Source organism: Orcinus orca, chromosome 6 (genome assembly GCF_937001465.1).
Source record: "Orcinus orca chromosome 6, mOrcOrc1.1, whole genome shotgun sequence".
Classification (NCBI taxonomy): Eukaryota; Metazoa; Chordata; class Mammalia; order Artiodactyla; family Delphinidae; genus Orcinus; species Orcinus orca.
The window spans coordinates 113,144,093-113,163,858 of record NC_064564.1 but is presented as its reverse complement, the minus strand read 5'-3'; the positions used below and the strand labels follow the sequence as shown (position 1 = coordinate 113,163,858).

Here is a 19,766-nt window from a genome sequence, read left to right as displayed (position 1 = left end):
GGGAGGCCGGCTCTCCGGCCCCACATGCCTGGACAGGCAGTGACAGGCACCGGCTGGTTCCCATGTCCAGACTGAGCGCCTTGCTCCCTGTTGGATTCCCACGCTGGGCACAGGCTGGGCTACAGCAGGGGCTCAGGCGACACTGGTAGGAGCGAGCACGGCTGAGCGGCTCCACAGCTCCTGCCTTTCAACCGGAAGGGCTGCCCCACGCCCTCTGTTAAAGTGTACCTTGGTGCCTCCCCACTGGGGATTCGGGCCTGATCTGGTTTCCAGCCAGAGCCCCCCCTGCACCTCCCACCCAGCTCCTGGTTAGCCTGAGGGAGGACAGAACAGGTGCCCAGAGAAAAGTGTGCCGGGCCCACCAGCCTCGAGTGACATGTGGGAGGGGTGGATGGTGACAGGCCAGCCCCTCCCACTCATCCTGGACAGATGGTGGTTTCCCGGGGAGGCCTTGCCTTGCCATCTGCAGAAGTACCTTCAAACCTGAAGCACAGGGAGGATGAAATAAACACGTCTCACGACCTCCAGGCACTACATACTCCCCGTCTGAATTGGCACTGTCACCCCAGAGGGGCCTGGAGAAATGACACCAAAGGGCTGAAGTGACCCCACCCCTACTCTGGTGTCCGAGATCCGGGACTATTGCTCTGGAACCCTGGTTTCCGGGTCCTGCTGAATGTAAACAACAGCAGAAAGTAGCATGCTTGGTCTGGCGTGTACCCAGCGGCAGTCATCCTTATAAGTCTCTTGTTTCCTGGGCTCTGATGTCAGACGGGCCAGGCGTTGGATGTCAGAGCTGCCACTTAGGAGCTGTGTGGCTATGGACAAATGACCAGGCCTCTCTGAGCCTCAGTTTCCTTATCAGTAAAATGGGTTTCTGTGAGGCTTATATAAATTAATGCCTGAATAAATGGTAGCATTGATTATAAATATAACTTGTTGAGCAATCTGAGAACACAGGCTGGGCTCCCACAACCATGTCACCAACTGATGCAGCAGGGAGGGAGTTGGAAGGTGGGTCTCCTGGGGGCTGGCCGGAAGAGTGGACGGAGGCTAGGATATTTCCTGCCAAACCTTGCCTTGGAGGTGGAAGGCAAGCGGGCCAGGCAGGCTGTGAGATGCCCTCTGAAACAGGGATCCAGGGTGGAGGTGAGGGAGTGGATGGGCCAAGAAACACAGTGGGGAGGAGGTGAGGCCAGGCAACAAGTCCTGCTCTGTTCCTGCTGCCCCAGGAGGTCCCAGGCCGGCCCACTTCGTTGCACAGCCCATGAATTTCCAGCTGAGGTTTGAACATTTTAGGGCAGCCCTGGCCTTAGCTTCCCCTGATATTCTGATGTCCAGTAAACAGGGCTGGTCCTGTTTACCACCGTATTCCCAGCACCCAGCTCGGAGCCTGGCACTGAGTGGGCACTCTGGACACCCCTGTCGACCAAAAGAATGATTTGATGAAGCTCCTACAGTTTTCCCACCATCGCCCTCATTGCACAGATGTGGAAATTGAGGCATAAAAAGGGGAAGAGTGTTGCCCAAGTTCACAGTGCAAGTTGGCGACAAGGTAGGACTGGTGCCCAGGGCTCTGGACTCCAAGCCCGGTGCTCTCTCCACAACATCCATTTTCTCTATTAAAGAAAATCTGTGGGGCTTCCCTGGTGGCGCAGTGGTTAAGAATCCGCCTGCCAATGCAGGGGACACGGGTTCGAGCCCTGGTCCAGTAAGATCCCACATGCCGTGGAGCAACTAAACCCGTGCGCCACAACTACTGAGCCTGTGCTCCAGAGCCCGTGAGCCACAACTCCTGAAGCCCGGGCACCTAGAGCCCATGCTCTGCAACAAGAGGCCACTGCAATGAGAAGCCTGTGCACCACAACGAAGAGTAGCCCCCGCTCACCGCAACTAGAGAAAGCTCGAGCGCAGCAACAAAGACCCAACGCAGCCTAAATAAATAAGTAAAATAAATTTAAAAAAAATGTTAAACATAAATTAATTAATTAAAAAAAGAAAATCTGTGATCTTTCCTTCCACCTTATCCTTCCATCCTTCCTACATTTCTTCTTTGCTTCTTTCCTTCCTGCCTCCCTCCCTTCTTTCCTCTTTCCTTTCCTTCAAGTGTTGATGACTTTATACTCTCAAAATGAAAATCAATTTCTCTTTTGCCTGTACCTTAAAAAATCATATGTTCTCCCTTTAAAAAAACTTTCGACTACTATATATAAAATAGATAACTAATAAGAACCTATTGTATAGCACAGGGAACTTTACTCAGTACTCTGTAATGACCTATATGGGAATAGAATCTAAAAAAAGAGTGGATACATGTATATGTATAACTAACTCACTTTGCTGTACGGCAGAAACTAACACAACATTGTAAATCAACTATACTCCAATAAAAATAAATTTAAAAAATAAAAAATTAAAATAAAATTGAAAATTTTTTTTCACAAAATAAAATGTTGAGATGGCCAAGAAGCACATGAAAAGCTGCTGAACATCACTAATTATTAGAGAAATGCAAATCAAAACTACAGTGAGGTATCACCTCACAACAGAATGGGCATCATCGAAAAATCTACAAACAATAAATGCTGGAGAGGGTGTGGAGAAAAGGGAACCCTCTTGCACTGTTGGTGGGAATGTAAATTGATACAGCCACTATGGAGAACAGTATGGAGGTTCCTTATAAAACTAAAAATAGAATTACCATATGATCCAGCAATCCCACTACTGGGCATATACCCAGAGAAAACCATAATTCAAAAAGACACATGCACCCCAATGTTCATTGAAGCACTATTTACAATAGCCAGGTCATGGAAGCAACCTAAATGCCCATCGACAGACGAATGGATAAAGAAGATGTGGCACATATATACAATGGAATATTACTCAGCCATAAAAAGGAACGAAATTGGGTCACTTGTAGAGACGTGGATGGATCTAGAGACTGTCATACAAGTGAAGTAAGTCAGAAAGAGAAAAACAAATAGCATATATTAACACATATATGTGGAACCTAGAAAAATGGTATAGATGAACCGGTTTGCAGGGCAGAAATAGAGACACAGATGTAGAGAACAAACGTATGGACACCAAGTGGGGAAAGCGGCGGGGGTGGGTGGTGGTAGTGGTGGGATGAATTGGGAGATTGGGATTGACATATATACACTAATATGCATAAAATGGATAACTAATAAGAACCTGCTGTATAAAAAATAAATAAAATAAAATTCAAAAATTCAAAAAAAAAAAGAAATTGCTGTTTCCAGCTATTGAGTCAGAAAAATAAATAAATAAATAAAATGTTGAAAAAATAAAAAGCAACCAACACCGCAACACCTGGGGCTCACCATTGTAAACATTTTATCATTTATAATAATAGTCATGGCAAACACTGATGCATTGTTGACTGCTGGCCAAGGACTCTGCCGGGGGCTTTGAAATCTGCATCATCACGAGGTTTCTTTTGGGGGTGATGGAAGTGTTCTAAAATTAGATTGTGATGATGGTTGCACAAGTCTGTAAATATGCTAAAAATCATTGAAGTGTGCACTAAAAATGGGTGAATTTTATGGCATGTAAATTATACCTTGATAAAGCTGTTTAAGAAATCTGCATCCTCTCGTTTGATTCTCGAATGGCTGTGTGAGGTTGGCATGTCCAGTTTCCCCAACTTAAAGGGGAAGAAACTGAGGCTCAGAGAGATGAAGTCAGGTGCCCCTCACGTGCCCACTTGTGCCCGGGGCTCTGAGCCACACTTGGGTAGTGGCTCTGCTTGCCTAACAGCTCAGCACAAACTTTTCCCAAGTCGCTCAATACAGAGCTACATCTGGATCCTTATTTCTTATCACCAGCAGCTTGCTGTGAAGGAATCTCAGCTCCACCACTAAATTATTTCCCTGCTCCTAACCTCAGTTTCCTCATCAGTGAAATGGGACACAATCCAGCAGCTCCCTCCTAGGGTTGTTGAGGGGATGCCTTGAGATCCTGGCTGTAGAAAGATCTAACATCTAACAGAGTGCCCATTGGTGATGCCATGAGCCACCTGAGTGCCCATCATGGGCTAGGTGCCTGTGTGTGCTAGAGAGCATTGCATTCACCTGCTGAGATGTTTCTCCCCGTCCTGGCTGGTGGCCTTGTTTCCCTGTGCTAAGACCAGTGATAAAAGAGTGACGCAGTAACAAACAGGTAAAATGTTCATAGTAACCCTGGTTGGAACTCGCTCTCAGCCCAAGGCCATGGGCCTCTTTCTCCCTCTATGGTCCCTCATTCTGGAAAAACTGAGCCCTACCATACACACGGAGGTCAGGGGCTGGAGGGTATCAGGGAAGGCATCCTGGAGGAGGTGTTGGCTGATGTGAGCCTTGGAGGTTGAGCCAGTGAAGGAAGAAGACAGAGGTGTGGTGAAGAGCCTTCCCGGAAGAGAGAACAGCACACGCAACGGCACTCAGGAGAGTGAGAGAGAGGGATGGCCCATTTCCCCATGAACTGCAAGATACCCACGTGGCCCAGCAGGGAGCAGCTGGAGGAGAATCCAGGCTGGGTAAGGCAGGCCTCAGGGTCCCAACTCAGGAGCTAGGGCTCTGGTTGGAGGGCAGGGGGGCTAAGGAGGGCTTCAAGCAGAGGGGATCAGATTGGGAAGCCATAGAGAGTTCTGTGCTGTCAGATGGAGAATGGCAAGAGAGGCAGATGCCCCAGGTGCTAAGGCAAAGGTGGTGGTGGCCAAGGTAGAGAGAGCGGGGTGGACTGGGGCAGAATACACAGGGCTTGTAGACTGAATGGATGCAGAGGATGAGAGAGGAGGGGGGAGCTGATCCCGGGGCCTCTGGCCAGGGCACTGGGAAGATGCCATTTAGGTGACTGTCTCAAACACCTTCCAAGGCCAATATTCCTCTTTTTCCTGTTGCCTGTAGTAATTCCAAGTTGCTAGAGCTGACTGCTGCAAACAGTTCATATTCCCTAGCCAGATTTCAGTCCAGGGAGGGGATAAGAGTGCCCGAGAGACAACCAGAGAGAGCAAAGGAGGAGAAGCTGAGGTGTATGGAGATGTAGGCACATGGGTTGGGGTGAAGATGGTGGACATTCACATGGAGGCAGGAGACCTGTGCTGGTTCCTGTCCTGCCTCTGATTCCACCGCTGTGTGACTTCAGGCAGGTCCCCTACCCTCTCTGTGCCATTTCACCATCTGAAAACTTGGGATGATGCTCCTCCTACTGACAGGTTGTTGGTTCCAAGAAGACAATAATCAGCGCTGCCCTTGGACCTGGGGAATCGGGGCCCTGACCTTGCACCCCATCCCAGTTGAGATCTCCGGCCTCACCATCCCCATGAAGCATGGGGTTCCCAAGGACCAAGGGAAGGTGCCCAACTGGAGCCTGTGCACCCCTCCTAGGGGTCCCAAGCCTACCTCTAGCTTCTGTCCCCACTGGGGGTGGCCCTCGCTTCGGGGAGGCAACCCTGGGGGGCTAAGGGGGATCCTTTCTGGGGACGGGGTTGGAGCTGGAATATGAGGGCGGCCTGGAGAGAGACGCTTCCCATCCCATCACAGAGCTCGGAGGAGTCTGAAATTCGATATTCAACACCAGCCTGCCAGGTTGCGTTGAAGGTGTGTTTGTCAAGGTGGGAGGGCAGAATGTATTGTATTTAGCAATTCCTTAGCTTGATTTATAACAGGAGTATTTAGACCTACGGCACGTGGGCTCCACTTCTGCTCTTGTTCCGGGGCTGATAACACCACGTCCGTGAATGGCTGCCTCCGCTCCCGCCCCGCCCCTCCTCACCCGCCCGCCAGGTTCCGACCCTCCGACCCCAGCCAAGGCCTGGGAAACTCGATTCTCCTGGCGCCGGGATCAGCTGCCGTCTGCCAGAGTCACCTTTCATTCCCAGCTCCTTGGGGCCACTGGGTGGGGCGGGGGTTTGGGGAAGACGTCCTCTGGCGGGGCTGGGCACGCGGGTCTGGCTGTGGGCGCGTGGCAGGTGCGCGCTCTGAGCAGGGAGACGGGGAGCAGAGTGTGGCTGCCCGGCAGCATCGCGGGCTCTCTGGGTGGGGATGGCTGAAGGGCCGGCAGCGCCTCCCCGACCCTCCTGGTCTCACTGTGACCTCTGCTCCTCACTGCCCTTCGTCCGGGTTCTCAGACCCACTGGGCTCCCTCCCACCTCGGGCCTTTGCTCAGGTGGGACCCTGCACCTGGAGTGTGTTCACTCCTTTGCCTGACCAAGTCCTGTTTTTGCTCAGGCCCAGACTTAAATGCTCAAATGCCTTCCCGGGCCCCCTGACGACTCCCCTCCCTTCAAAATCGAGGCTCCTGGTACCCTTTTTCCAACACACAATAAAAGAGCTCTTTGTGTGATGTAGCGTCTGTCTGTCCTGCTCAGCTGTGAGCCCCCTCCCCCGCAGCCCCCCCTCCCCCAGAATAGGGGTGGGTCTGGCTTCTTCAGAGCTGTATCCTTAGGGCCTGGCACGCTGCAAGTGCCAAGGAGATGTCAGTTCTCTCTGCCCCCTCCAGTCAGTGACTTTCTACTTTTGATGTCTCAATTATCCCCTAATCATCTTTGGCCTCAGTCTCCAAACCTGGGAAATGGGACCACTAAGATGTAGCCCGAAGTGTTCAGAGGAAGCGACAGATCTTAGTAGTGGGGAGTGGGCTGTCCCCCATGGCAGGAGCTGGGGCTGACCAAGAGAGGGGCTCTCTGAGGCCAGAGACCAGCACAAGTCTGTGCTGGGACGCGAATGCAGAGAAAGGGGCAAGGGGATTGGTAGGAGGCAGGGAGCCTGAGCAGGGGTAGGCAGAGTCACCAGGGAAACCCAAAACACTACCCCCAGGCTGCCCCGTGGGCTCTGGGCAGAGGCTCACTCCCAGGCTCCCTTCGCTATCCCGGCTAGAGGAGATTCTCCCACCTCCACCCTCACCCTGGCCCTCCTCCCAGCTGGTACCTATGCCCAGGCAGGAACAGAATGGGTGCATCCTCTGCGCCAGACCTTACCCCGAGTGCTTCACGGGTATGACGTCAACACTCGCCACAATCCCATGAGGGAGGTGCTATTATTATCCCCATTTTACAGATGAGGAAATAGAAGCTGAGCAGGGTTTAAGAAACATGCCCAGTGTTGCCCAGCTTGTAAGTGGCAGAGGTAAGCTACAAACCCAGGTCTGATTCCAGAGCCTGAGCGCTCAGCCCCTCTACCACACTCCCACTGGCCTTGGCCTCCCCAGGGGCCAAACGGGAGGGAAGGTGGGCACTGCCCAAATGTCAGCATGCCTGGGCACCAAAGTGAGTAAGGCCAGGGGCGTCGGAGGCTGGAAGCCTATCCCAGGACACCAGACTTGACGTAGGATGGGTATTGCAGGGAGGGGGCACGCAGCTGGGGGCAGACAAAGGGAAATCTAGGACACCAGACATCTGCTCACAAAATGCTGGGGTGTCCTGGGGCCCACACACACTCCTCTGTCTGCACTTACCCCCAAGATGATCTCATCTATGCTCACGGGTTTACATTCCATCTCTTCCAAATTTATATTTCCAGCCAGCCTTCCCCCTGAGCTTCCGACTTGCATCACCACACTGCCCACCTGACATGTCAGACTCAAAGAGTTCAAAACCAAACTCCTGGTCTTACCCCCACCCCCCAACTGGCTCCTCCTGTACTCTGTTAATGGCGCCAACACCCACCTGTGGTCAAAGGTGCGGAAGTCATCTTGGATTTTTCTTTCCTCACCTTCCACATCCCACCCACCAGCAGGTTTTGTGGGACTTTCCTCCAAAATACATCCGGAACCCCACAGGTCTCCTCCTCTCTCTGCTAAAGCCCTGGTCCAGGCCCTGTCACCTTTGCCCACCGCAGCAGCCTCCTCATGTGTCTCCTGCCCCCCTTCCCAAGTCACATACTTGCTGGAATCAGCTCAAGTCACTCCATTACTTAAAAGCTTCTGATAATAATGAAAACAAACCCAGCTCCTCAGCACAATCTGAGGGCCTTGTAGATCTAGCCCCAGCCTACTCCCCGATGCTGTGTTCGCCTTGCTCACAAAACACCAGCCCCAGTGCTTCCTTTCTGTTCTTCAAACACACCAAATTCATTACTGCCCCAGGGCCTTTGCATTTGCTGTTCCCTCCACCTAGAATGCTCTCCCCAGATAGTCACGTGGCTTCTCATCCCTCAGTTCTCCTCTCAGATGCCACCACCTCCTAGAGACCTTCTCTGACCTCCCTGTGGAAAGTGGCCCTTTTCCCTCCCAGCATTGACCCCATTCCCCAGTTTTCTTCTTCATATATCTGCTGACTGACTCAATGAATTAGCCTCAGTTTTCCCTTCTGTAAAAGGGGGACAAAGAAATAGCATAGACCCAGACCAGTCCTAGCGGGGTCCTGGGCAGCTGGTTGGGTCACCTCCATTGCAGAGCTGACAACAGGGTCCTCCTTGTTGCCCGGGAGCCCGGGCTGGCCTGGAGCAATCTTTGCTTCCTCTGTTGTATTTTCCACTTCCTCTCCATGGGGGGTTGACTGCCGGGAAGCCCCAGGAGGCAGAGCCACTGTTACCATGCTTATGCGTCTGGGGACCTAGTCCTAGGTAGAGAGGCTGGGACCCATGACAGACCAGGCAGGGCTGGCTGGGGGCCCCGGTGAACTTCAGTTTCCCGACTGCACTCCAACACTGGCCTCCTCACTAGCTTTCATGAGGCTCAAGTAATGCTTCCCTGCTCACTCCTCCGCCTCAGGCCCAGTGACCCCTGCTCTGCCCCTGGCCTGTGTCTGTACACCCCGTGCATCCTCCTGCAGGGCCACAGTCAAACGGTATTGGGTTGTGAGAGGGCCCAGGCCTCCTGGGGCAGAATCCACATCTCACTCCACCACTCAACAAGCAAACAGTTGCCCAAGTCAGCTGTGACCAGGCTGGCCTGCTGTGCTGTCTACTTACTGGCACCTCTCTCTGCTGGACAGTGAACTCCAGAAGGGCAGGGGCCTGGTCTGTACTGGCACATGAAGGCCCCAAACCTAACTGACAATCAACACCTCCCTCCCACGTGTTTACAAAAGGGGGCCTTTACACCCATGAACTCACTGGAGCCCCACGGCCACTGTCTCAGGAAGGCAAGGCAGCAGCTGTCAGTCTGCCCATCACTCAGCTGGGGAAAATGGGGACCCACACCCCTGCACGTCCCTTTGCTCAGTGCAGAGCTGGGCTCTTAGAGGCTGTGCAGGCTCCAGACTGGAGTCTAATAGATGCTGTCCTTCCTGGCCCTGTGACCTTGGACATGGCGTCTAACTTCAGTGTCTCAGTTTCCTCACCTGCAGGATGGGCATCATGGTACCTGCCTCATGGGGCTGTTGCGACCCATCTCATATTGCATGGCATGGGGCACATGGGAAGGGCCCAGCAGGTGGGAGCTGAGGTCACCTTCCCCTCTGTGCCCCCTGCCCAGAGCACGCAGCAGGCACAGAGCAGGCGTTCAGCAGATGTCCAGTGGATGAAAGGCAGGCCTGTGGCTTGTACACTGGAAAGTTCTGGATGTCCACGAGTGCTATATAAAGCACGAAGACCCCGGGGCTTTATTGTCTCCAGGGTCCTCCCACCCCCTCACTCTGACAGCCAGGCGTAGGGACGGGGACCATCTGTGTGTCTCTTGCCTGTGCCTCTGCTGCTCTGGGGGGTCACGTGACTAGGAGGGAGGTTCTTTGGGAGCCCGTCCCTGGGAGACAGACGGCGTCCCCCTCTGCTGACCAGATGGGTCTGGCTGCTCCCCCAGATTCATAGCTCCAGGCAGGATCCTTCCCTCTCATCCCTGGGGTTGACACTGGGCTTCCCAGGTCATTTGTGGGGCAGGAACAACCAGCTGGTCCAACTGTCCATATTAGAGATGGGGAAACTGAGGCTCTGAGAGGGCAGTGACTCGCCTGAGGTTTCACAGCAGAAGCTGGCTTGGACCCAGGATGTCTGGCCTGGAACTGCTGTCCCTCTGAGGGCGAAAGCCTCTACCTGCCTCCCTCTCCCACATGTCGTTCGCTTCTTTAGCCATGAAGGTCATTGGCACAAAGCTAGGGTTTCTGAAGAAGGCGAGTTCCGAGGGAGATGACACAGTGGGCCGGTCAGTGTCAATTCTCCCGCACCCCCCTCAGTCTGCCCAGCCCCCACTCGGTCTCCAGCACCGGGCCGAGAGCGTCATCCTCTCTCTCTCCTTCTCAGCACCCGAAAAAGCCATCTCCGCCTCCCCTTTCTTGGGGGACCCTGGGGTGGGGGTCACGACCCTGCCTGCCTCCCTAAACCCAGGACACCCTTTGTCTTTGTGGTTGCCCCCGACTCCTTGCCACCCGGCCCTCCCAGCGCCTTGTGGGATCAGAGACAGGAGGGGGATTAGGTTGTGCAAATGGCTCCCCCCTCCCCGCCATCCTGCCTCCCTGTCTTAGTCATCTCTGCCCTCCGCCGCCTTCTCCCTCCATTACAATCCCTCTGCCAGGCCAAGGGGAGAACGACATTGACAGGTGCCCCCACCCAGGGGCGGCGGCGAGGCAAGGGGCCGGCTGCTCAGTAAAGGATCAGAAGCGGTTTCTCCCCCACCCCGTCCTCTTCCTCATCCTGCAACCCGCGCCGCCCCCCTCTTCCGCGCTGCGCACGGATGGCGGCTGGAGCCGCAGAGGTGTGTGTGTGACGGGGGGGGGGGGGAGCTGCGTCTGCTCCCCGATGCCCACGGGGCTATCTCCTCTCCCAGGGGCTATGGGGGGGGTCCCCTGCCACGGGCCGGGAATTCCCATGAGAGGAGGGAGCTGTCCCCTGTAGGGCCTGGGGTTGGGGGGACTGCCCCAGGGATGCTGCCCGCCTCAAGAGACCCCCCAGAGCCGAAGGGAGGAGCTGAGTAATGCAGGCCCCTCAGTACGCAAGGGGGGTTGGGGGGACAGCCCTTTGCCAGGGTCTCGCTGTCTTCCCCAAAGGATGGGGCGGAGGAGGGGGGCGTGATCCCGCGGCCGCTGGCTTGACGTTTGCGGACAAGCCGGGGGCGCTGCGCCCCTGAGGGGCTCTCGTGGCGGGGGTGGGCCGCCTCCTTCTGGCTGGAGGCGGGGGGCGCGCCTTCCACGGTGCAGCGCCAGGGGCTGCCGTCGGGGCCGGGTAGCGAGGCCCGGAGGACCCGGGCGGGGGGAGTCCGAGTTCAGGGGCGCGCCGCTCCTACCTGCCTACGAAATTCTCGAGCACCGAGCTCTTGCCGGCGCTCTGGCCGCCCACCACAGCGATCTGCGGCAGGTCGAGGTCCGCGTTCTGGCCGATGGCGGAGAAGGCATCCTGCAGCCGGTTGACCAGCGGGATTAGATCCTCCATGCCACGGTTGCCCATGGTTGCGGCTGGCCCCACGGGCTGCGATCCGGCGGCCGCTTGGGCTCCCGGCTTTGGCTCTGCCGCTGCAGCGCGCGCTCTGACTGCCTGCGCCGCGGGCCCCCGCCCCTCGGGGATCGGAGCGGAGCGCTGTGCCAGAGTGCCGCTAGAGGGCGTCCGCAGCCCTCCGGGCCGGCAGTCATGCGCAGGCGCCGCCCGTGGCACTATGGGGACTGTAGTTTTCTCCTTCTGCGGCTTTTGGGGCTCTCGAGCCATGTCTGGGGGAAGCGCGGATGCTGCACCGCAGATATCATTCCTGGAAATGGTCAAGGTCTCCTAGGTACTAGGTACCGTTAGTACCAGGCCCCTCGGATAGTGGTCATGACTGCCTGACTCCATCGTACAGGTGTGGAAACTGAGGCTTGGAGACATGGGCCTCCTCCAAGGTCATAGTCTCCTGACCTTCAGTTCCACTTGCCCTCACTGCCTTCTACTCTAGGTTGTGACTAATTTATCTCTGGCATTTCCCTCCCCGACTTTGGGCCTCAGTTTCCCCGTTTCTAGAAGGAGAAGATATAGAACATTAATTCAACAAATATTTACTGAGCACCTACTATAAGTCAGACCCTGTTCTAGGCGCTGGAGATACAACAATAAACAAGACAGACAGTTAGAGATACAACAGTAAACAAGAACAAGAACAAGATCTTCCCTCATAGATCTTACAGTGGAGACAGACAGTAAATGAATAAACAGATAAATGAAACAGTAAAAGTGAAAATATACTAATAGTGATGGGAGAAATAAACATGGGGTGTGAAGAGAAGTACCTGTGTGGGTGCAGAGTCCTCTTTAGCCTGGGAGGTTAGGGGGGTTCTCTGAGGAGGTGACATTTGAGAAGAGACCTAAATGTTGAGAAGGAGCCAGCCAGGCCAAATGAATGGCAAGTACAAAGACCCTGACCCTTGGAAGGACCTTCATGGGACAGTTGGGACTTCTTATCCTGGAGACTGACAGTCTTTTCCCCAAACCATCAGGGTGGTGGTAAAACAGTGGGATGTGAATCCAGGACTTCTACAACCCTACCCTGTTTATCCTTTTCACATGGAGAGACCATGCGGCCCCAGGTCTAGGCATCCACGTCTGCATTTAAGGAACCTAATTTGGACTCCCCACAAGGCTGGAAAGAAAGGCCCGCCTACCCTGTGCTACTGGGGATCAGCAGGTTACTCTGTCTGTGAACAGAGTGGGGACACTGCTGGGAGATCAGCGGCCTGTGAATTGGGGACTGTTGTGCATTCACCCATTTAATGCATATTTATTAAGCCAGGAACTATGCTAGACCCCAGTGATAAAGCAATGAGCAAAATGGATAAAGCCCTTACCCACATGTGGCTTATAGTCTAGTGGAAAAAGAAGGACAAAGCACAAATAAGCCAATAAATATGACTGTCAGATGGTGATGAGTGCTTTGGAAAGCAAGGAAGCTGGGGAAGTTGGAGGAGGGGGTAGTGTTGCTATTTTGTATAGAGTGGTCAGAGGAGGACTCTGGTAAGGTAAAAATTTGAGCAGAGACCTGAAGGAAGTGAGGGAGCAGCTCATGTGGACATCTAGGGGAGGAATTTTCCAGGCAGGCAGAGGGGAATAAGCGGATCCCATCCCAGGAGCCGGGCCTGGGTCTCAGACGAGCTGTGTGATCCAGGTCCCTGCAGATCTTTGAGCCGCCGTTATCCAATGTGGGAATGACTGCGAAGGGCATGGCCCTGGCCTGGCACTTAGGAGACCCTTATTAAACTGCTGCTGTTGATCACAGCCTTCTAGATAGCTGGAGCATCAGTCACACACAACACACATCCCGTGCAGCTGCTCCAAGCCAGCCCATTATTATGCTCTGAGAGCCAGAGAGGGCAGAGATGAAGCCTGAATTGGAGCCATTAATTTGGAAAGAGGGTGCAGGTTACAGATGTCTGCCTAGAAGAGCACCACTATGGCTGGGTTGTTTTTCCTAATTACAATAGGGAAACTTATTGTAAAAATCAGACTTTACACAGTGTTTGAAAGCTTCTGGTCATTCTCCCACCCAGAAATAACCACTACTTATAGCTTAGAGTTTATTCTCTGGCTTATCCCATATATATTCATTTTGTTTCATTTTGTTTTCATAGAAATGGGATCATACTATAAATCCTGTACTGCTGTATCACCCATGCCAGACCAGCAGCCTGGGCATCACCGCGAGTTTGTCAGAAATGCAGACTCTCAGGCTTCACTCATGACCTGCTGGATCACAACCTGCATTCAACCAGAACCAAGGGCCCCTGGAGATTCCGGTGCACATCAAAGTTGGAACTCTAATACATATTATCACATGCAACTTGCTTTTTTAGCAACAGTATGTCTTTGACGTCTTTCAGCGTAAGAAAAGTTTGGTCACATTCCTTGTTCACGGCTGCATAGTTTCCCACTGTTTGGCAGTGCTCTGGTTCTGTTCCCTGGTCTGCTAAAAATGACTGTGCTGGGCTTGAAGAACGGATGGATAAAATGCCACTTGGAGGGGAGTGTGAATAGAGAAGTGCTGATGTTCTGGGCAGAGGAATCAGCATAAGCAAAGGTATGGAATCAGAAAGGAAACGAACCTGAAGTCTACCCTGTCTTTGTTCCCACAGGGCTTGGTGAGGACCGAAGGAGGGATACTGTAGATGGTTCTCCCGGGTGCTGAGAAGTTGGGGATCCAGAAGGCCAATGAGTTAAATGAGAGTCTTAGAAATGGCTTTGACCCTCTACTTTGAGCGCTGACGAGGGAGAATTCTCTCTGGAGCCCCTGAAGCTGTAACCACCACCTATGCTTGCAGATCAGTAGCAGGAACACTCACTGTGCATTTCTTCCTGGGCCAGGTTACTGTGCTGATTCAACCCTCAGGAGGGAGAAGTTCTTATTAGTTCCCCTTGACAGATGAGGCAACTGAGGCACAAAGAGGAATGTGGCTGAGGTCACGAAGCCAGAAAGTGATGGAGTGAAGATGTGAATTGGAGGTAGGTGAGACCCAGGGCTTCTATGTTTATATCCTATACTGCACCAGCCCTTGCAACCTATACACTTCTAATGCACATGAAATAAAACACTAGTCCCTTCTGATGGGGTTTTTGTTGGGCATAGAGCAGGTGCTTAACAAATGCTAATTGCATTAAATTGTGCAACGGCCTTATTGCGCAGCCTTGACCCTATAGCTCCTGGGTCAAGCCATTATATTTAGACACTAAGTCTGCTCAGGGTCTGGCCCTTTGGATTCCTTCATTCATTTATTCTTCAGCAGGTATTAATCAGTGGCTACTTCATGCCAGACCTCAAGCAAGACATAGGGGGATGAAGAGGTTAATAAGATGCAGGACTTGTCCTGCTAGGATGCGGATCCACTGTGAGAAGAAGACAAGCTAAGCAGACCTGGTGCACGAAGCCAAGACACCTGGCCGTGTCTGGGGCAAGGTCACTGCTGAAGAAGCATCTGGGCCAGGCTGGAGCACACATAGTGCCCTCCTCTGTGTGGCTGGGGGAAGGGCACCAAGATTTCCCAGGGGCTTTGGGGCACCAATGGTCCAGGCATCTGTGCTTGGAATTCCCCATCTTACAATGAGGAGCTCCCCATAAGCCTGGAACAACAGCATAAGCCCAGATCCCTTGTATGCTGAGGATCAAGGGCACAGCTCCAAAGCTAGATTGCCTGCTGTTCAAATCCCACCCCTACCACTGTCTAACCCAGTGACCTTGGGCAAGTCAGTTCACCTCCCTGGCCCTCAGTTTCTGCATCATAGGGTTGTGTGAGGAGGATTCAGTGATGTAATAATTCAGGTAAAACATGAAAACATGCCTAAAACAGTGAATCCTTAGAGCTACGATTAGTATAATTATAATCATCATTACCGTTGTACTGTCTGAAGAAACCTCAGCCTCATGAAGGTAGCAAAGCATGTCACCTCTTGGTGGGAAGGGTAAGGGATCATAAACGCGCCAGGATTTGTGGGGGAGAGACAGAGCTAGGTCTGGACGTGTGGATTGGGGGCCAGATGAATGAATGAATCCAAAGGGCCAGACCCTGAGCAGACTTAGTGACTAAATATAACAGCCCTGGATGGCTCAGCCTGTGGAAATCCCAGGCCCCAGGGGGCCCCAGATTACCCAAGTATTCCCCATGTGGACAGAGGCCTTTGAAGGTATATCCGGCAATCAGGAAAGGCCTCCTGAAGAGGCGATGTTTGAATTGAGCTAGGAAGACTGGACAGGGATCAGCCTGGTGACGAGTGAGAGGAGGGGGGAGCATTGTAAGGGAAATTTAGTTCCTTTGGGGATGGAAGGCAGCCACTGTGGCTGAACCTGGTAAGCGGTGGGGAGGCCCTATTACACATAAGCCAGTCCTGTCTAGAAGAGATGGCCAAACTCAGATCCTAAGTCGGGAGGGGTCCTGCCCCAGGTCTCTCTGGAAGGTAGGGGCAGCAACAAGGCTGTGCCCACCGTGCCACTCCCACCTCTGTTCTCTGTTCCCCTCACCCTGCTTCATAATAGGTAAAGGCGCAGGTGGATGACAGATACTGATACATGATAACCGTATGGCCTTATATTTTTCTCTGCTCTAGTCTGGCCGGGAGCTGTCGCTAAGCACGGACTATTCCTGGGGTTTCTGAGCTGGGCGTCTGGTTGTGGGTATACTCTGTGAGCCTGCGTTGGTGTGCTGTGCTGGGTGCCTTGCTGGGACTTGCTGCTGTGCGGTGATGGACGTAGATGTCAAGAAGGGAAGAGCTGCTGTGATGAACACCAGCCCGAGGATGGAAGGAGGAAACTGCATCCTGGAGTCATTCGTTCATTCGTTTGCTCATTAATCAACCTTCCCCAAGCAACCATGATGTACAGGGCTCTGAGCTGGTGTCCCAAGGACATGGGGACAACTCAGCAGCTGCCTTCTACTGTCAAAGGGCACGTGACATTACTGAGGGCAGAAATAAGAGGAGGAAGTAGCAGGTTACAGGATAAGGACACCATCATTAATAGCTGGTTAGGAAGTGTACTGGGAAAATAGCGACAATAGCTACTATAGAAACTGCACAGATGCTAGATCAAGAAGCCTGCAAAACCATAACGTAACGCAGTGCTTGAATAGATGGAGATGTGTACCTCATTCTTAAACTGAAAAACTTGGGATAAAGTTGGCTGTGTTTCTCCAACTTAAACACATTTCATGCAACACCAGTTGAAATTCTGATGGGATTTTGGCATGGGTGGGGGAGGGAGAAGGTTTGACAAAAATCATTCTGTAACTTACCCCCCAAAATCTACATGATTGGGAATTGGCAAATTTTAAAAAAAACATAACAGTATCAGGGGCTTGTGTGGTTAGGCATTAAAATATATTCCAAAACTATAACAATCACACTATGTGATATCATCACGGGAAGAGACAAGTAGATTCCTGGAGCAAATAGGTCTGGACATAGAGCCACGTGAGTATGAGTCTACTTCATGATAAAGGTGCATCTCAAAGTGGAGGCAGGAATGAGGCCTCCAGGTGATGCTACGTCGTCAGACTTCATTTGGGATGCAGAGAGATGGGGCCTTTCTTCTCCCTCGGAACATACTTTATTGGGGGGCTTTGCCTGTAAGGGACTGATTAAAAGCAATTAACATGAGTCTAGCCCCAAACAGTGTCCCCAGAGTGTTTCCATCCACAATCTAGTCTGGTCTTCAAGGAGGCAGCACAAGGTCATATACATTAAAAAAAAAAAAGTTCACTCCCTCCCCATGATAAAGTCATCCAACTGGTCACAGTAAATTAGTAAAAAAGGAGAGAAAGTGAATCCCCCCCAGCCCCCAACCCATGAGCCCACTACACACATTTATTCTTTCCAAAACTGGGGTCATAATGTGTATGCACTTTTGTAACCTACTGGGTTCAATTCATATCATATCATGAGTGTTTAAATATCCTTTGAAGACATACTTTCTGAAGGCTGTGTGCTATTCCTTAAGAGGCAGACACCATGATTTATTTAGCTGTTCTCCAAGTTGATTATTTTCCAGACAGCTATTATAAATAATGTTTCTGTGAGCGACCTGCTGGCTTTTTAAAAAAAGTATACTTTAATTTTATTGGAGTATAGTTGATTTATAATGTGTTAGTTTCAGGTATAGAGCAAATTGATTCAGTTATACATATACATATATTCGTTCTTTTCTAGATGCTTTTCTCATATAGGTTATCACAGAAACCTGCTGTCTTTTTAAAAAATAAATTTATTTAATTAATTTATTTTTGGCTGTATTGGGTCTTTGTTGCTGCGCGTGGGCTTTCTCTACCTGCGGCAAGCAGGGGCTATTCTTTGTCGCGGTGCGCGGGCTCTTCATTGCAGTGGCTTCTCTTGTCGCGGAGCACGGGCTCTAGGTGTGCAGGCTCAGTAGTTGTGGCTCGTGGGCTCTAGAGCACAGGCTCAGTAGTTGTGGCACATGGGCTTAGTTGTTTCGTGGCATGTGATATCTTCCCGGACCAGGGCTCGACCCTGTGTCCCCTGTATTGGCAGGTGGATTCTTAACCACTGTGCCACCAGGGAAGCCCAAAACCTGCTGTCTTTTTTTTTTTTTTTTTTTTTTTTTTTTTGCGGTACGCGGGCCTCTCACTGTTGCGGCCTCTCCCATTGCGGAGCACAGGCTCCGGAAGCGCAGGCTCAGCGGCCATGGCTCACGGGCCCAGCCGCTCCGCGGCATGTGGGATCTTCCTGGACCGGGGCACGAACCCGTGTCCCCTGCATCGGCAGGCGGACTCTCAACCACTGCGCCACCAGGGAAGCCCCCTGCTGTCTTTTAAAAGGTTTGTTTCTGATTATTTTCTTGGGCTAGATTCCTACAAGTGGGGACCAGGTCAAGGGTCAGAACACGTTCAAGAGTCTTGATAGAGAATTTTCAGATTGCTTTCCAGAAAGATGAATTAACACAGGAAGCCACCGCTGCCTTCCCTACCTTCACCAGCATGAGCATTATTATTATTTTTTTTACTTTGGCAATTTGCTAAGCTCCCCAGTGCTAAACATTATGTAATATCATACACAGAAACACACACACAGACACACACACACAAAATCCCCGGCAGGGGGTACTCATTTTACAGATGAAGAAACAGGCTCAGAGAGGACTCCTGCATCAGCCAGGGTCGCCTAGCCAGAAGGCAGTGGAGCCCCAATTCAACACCGGACCTCTCCAAGGCTAGCACCCAGATCTATTGGTTGCAAGCCTAGGCGATCTTGACTCAACCCACCCCTCCTTCCCCATTGCCTCCGTCTTGGTTCTCACCAGAGCCGAGTGATCTAATCTGGGCGGATATGATGCTGTCACACTCTTCCCTAGCCACTCCCTGCCCCTCAGGGGTAAAGCCCAACTCTTCAGGCCCGCCTTCAAAGCCCGCATAGTCCGGGCTTCCCTTCCACCCAAAGGCGCAAAGTCCCCTGAGCCCGAGCCCGCCCCGCCCTCCGGCCACGCCAAGCCGCGTTCGCGCCTCCAAGTCCAGACAGAGTTAGGCACCTGTGCTGCCGCCCGGGGCTGTAGTAGAGCCGGTCCCTAGCTTTAGGGCAGCGCTAAAGTCACATGACTGCAGTCACATGACTGCAGTAACTGGTTGACACTCGGGTCTCCGCTGCGCCGACCTTAAGTCTGCGCGTCCCTAGCGCCACCGTGCGCCGTGTGGCACACAGTCGGCGCTTAATGCAAAGTGAGCGCATTGCCTAGGGCTGTTACAGCTCTGGTAGGCTCTGAGCAACAGAAAAAGCAAAGGGAATTGTTCTTACTAACTGCGGATTGTTCGCCTCAGTGCTTGTGTGGGGACCGAGGAGAGGCGCACCGGGACGCGGGACAGAGTCGAAATTAAAGGGTCCTTGCGGGCAGGACCGTTCAGGGGCAGGATGAGCGCCGTTTTTACCATTAAACTCTGCCCTCCTCACCCGCTCCCCAGCCAAACCGGAGAAGCAAACAAACAAAAAAACACTTTCAAACCGATCTCCCCACCCCTTCCAGGGCTAATTCTTCTGCCCCGTTGTACCGGTCGTCCTCTCGCTGGGTCTCGGTCCCCGAATGTACAGCCGGCGGCTGCACGCCCCCTCCCACCCCAGCCCCGCGCGGGGTCTCCGGATCGCGGGACAGTGGAGGCCGCGGCAAGGTCCGCTGGGGATGGTCCCCCTCAAAGTCGCCCGCGATGTCCCTGCCAGACGAGAGACCCCTCTGGGCGACAGACGGACCTGGGGCTCAGAGCCGCCCCTTACCGATGCGGAGGACGCGGGGCAGAGGGTCTGCGCTGCCCAGGGTCCCCTAGCAGCTCGGAACCACTCCCAGCGCCGCCCAGCAGCTGGGCGAGCAGGTGCCGCCCCTGCAGCGCGAAGGGTGCACGGGGAGGGATCTCGCGGCGCGGCCGTGGGCACCCGGGCCTCCCGTCCTCC

General features: G+C 53.0%; 1 protein-coding gene and 2 long non-coding RNA genes across 8 annotated transcripts in view; 1 reads left to right on the top strand and 2 right to left on the bottom strand.

The window, feature by feature from the left end:
- DNM1 (dynamin 1) overlaps window positions 1-11,437 on the bottom strand; it is a 44,959-nt gene extending 33,522 nt beyond the window's left edge. For all 6 annotated transcript variants that reach the window (XM_049711613.1, XM_033427092.2, XM_033427094.2 and 3 more), the window contains exon 1: window positions 11,161-11,437. In XM_049711613.1, coding sequence (XP_049567570.1) covers window positions 11,161-11,321 — 161 coding nt within the window. In that variant the 5' untranslated portion in view covers window positions 11,322-11,437. The remainder of the gene's footprint in view (window positions 1-11,160) is intronic.
- A 2,029-nt stretch (window positions 11,438-13,466) lies between these two features.
- Window positions 13,467-17,590, top strand: LOC117201063 (uncharacterized). Its single transcript, XR_004482988.2, has 3 exons — window positions 13,467-13,911; window positions 14,196-14,333; window positions 15,930-17,590. It is a non-coding gene; the product is annotated as an uncharacterized LOC117201063 (long non-coding RNA).
- LOC125964869 (uncharacterized) lies at window positions 16,533-19,740 on the bottom strand. The gene is made up of 2 exons (XR_007478153.1): window positions 19,593-19,740; window positions 16,533-16,953 (listed from the first exon to the last, which is right to left on the bottom strand). It is a non-coding gene; the product is annotated as an uncharacterized LOC125964869 (long non-coding RNA).
- Window positions 19,741-19,766: the final 26 nt, after the last annotated feature.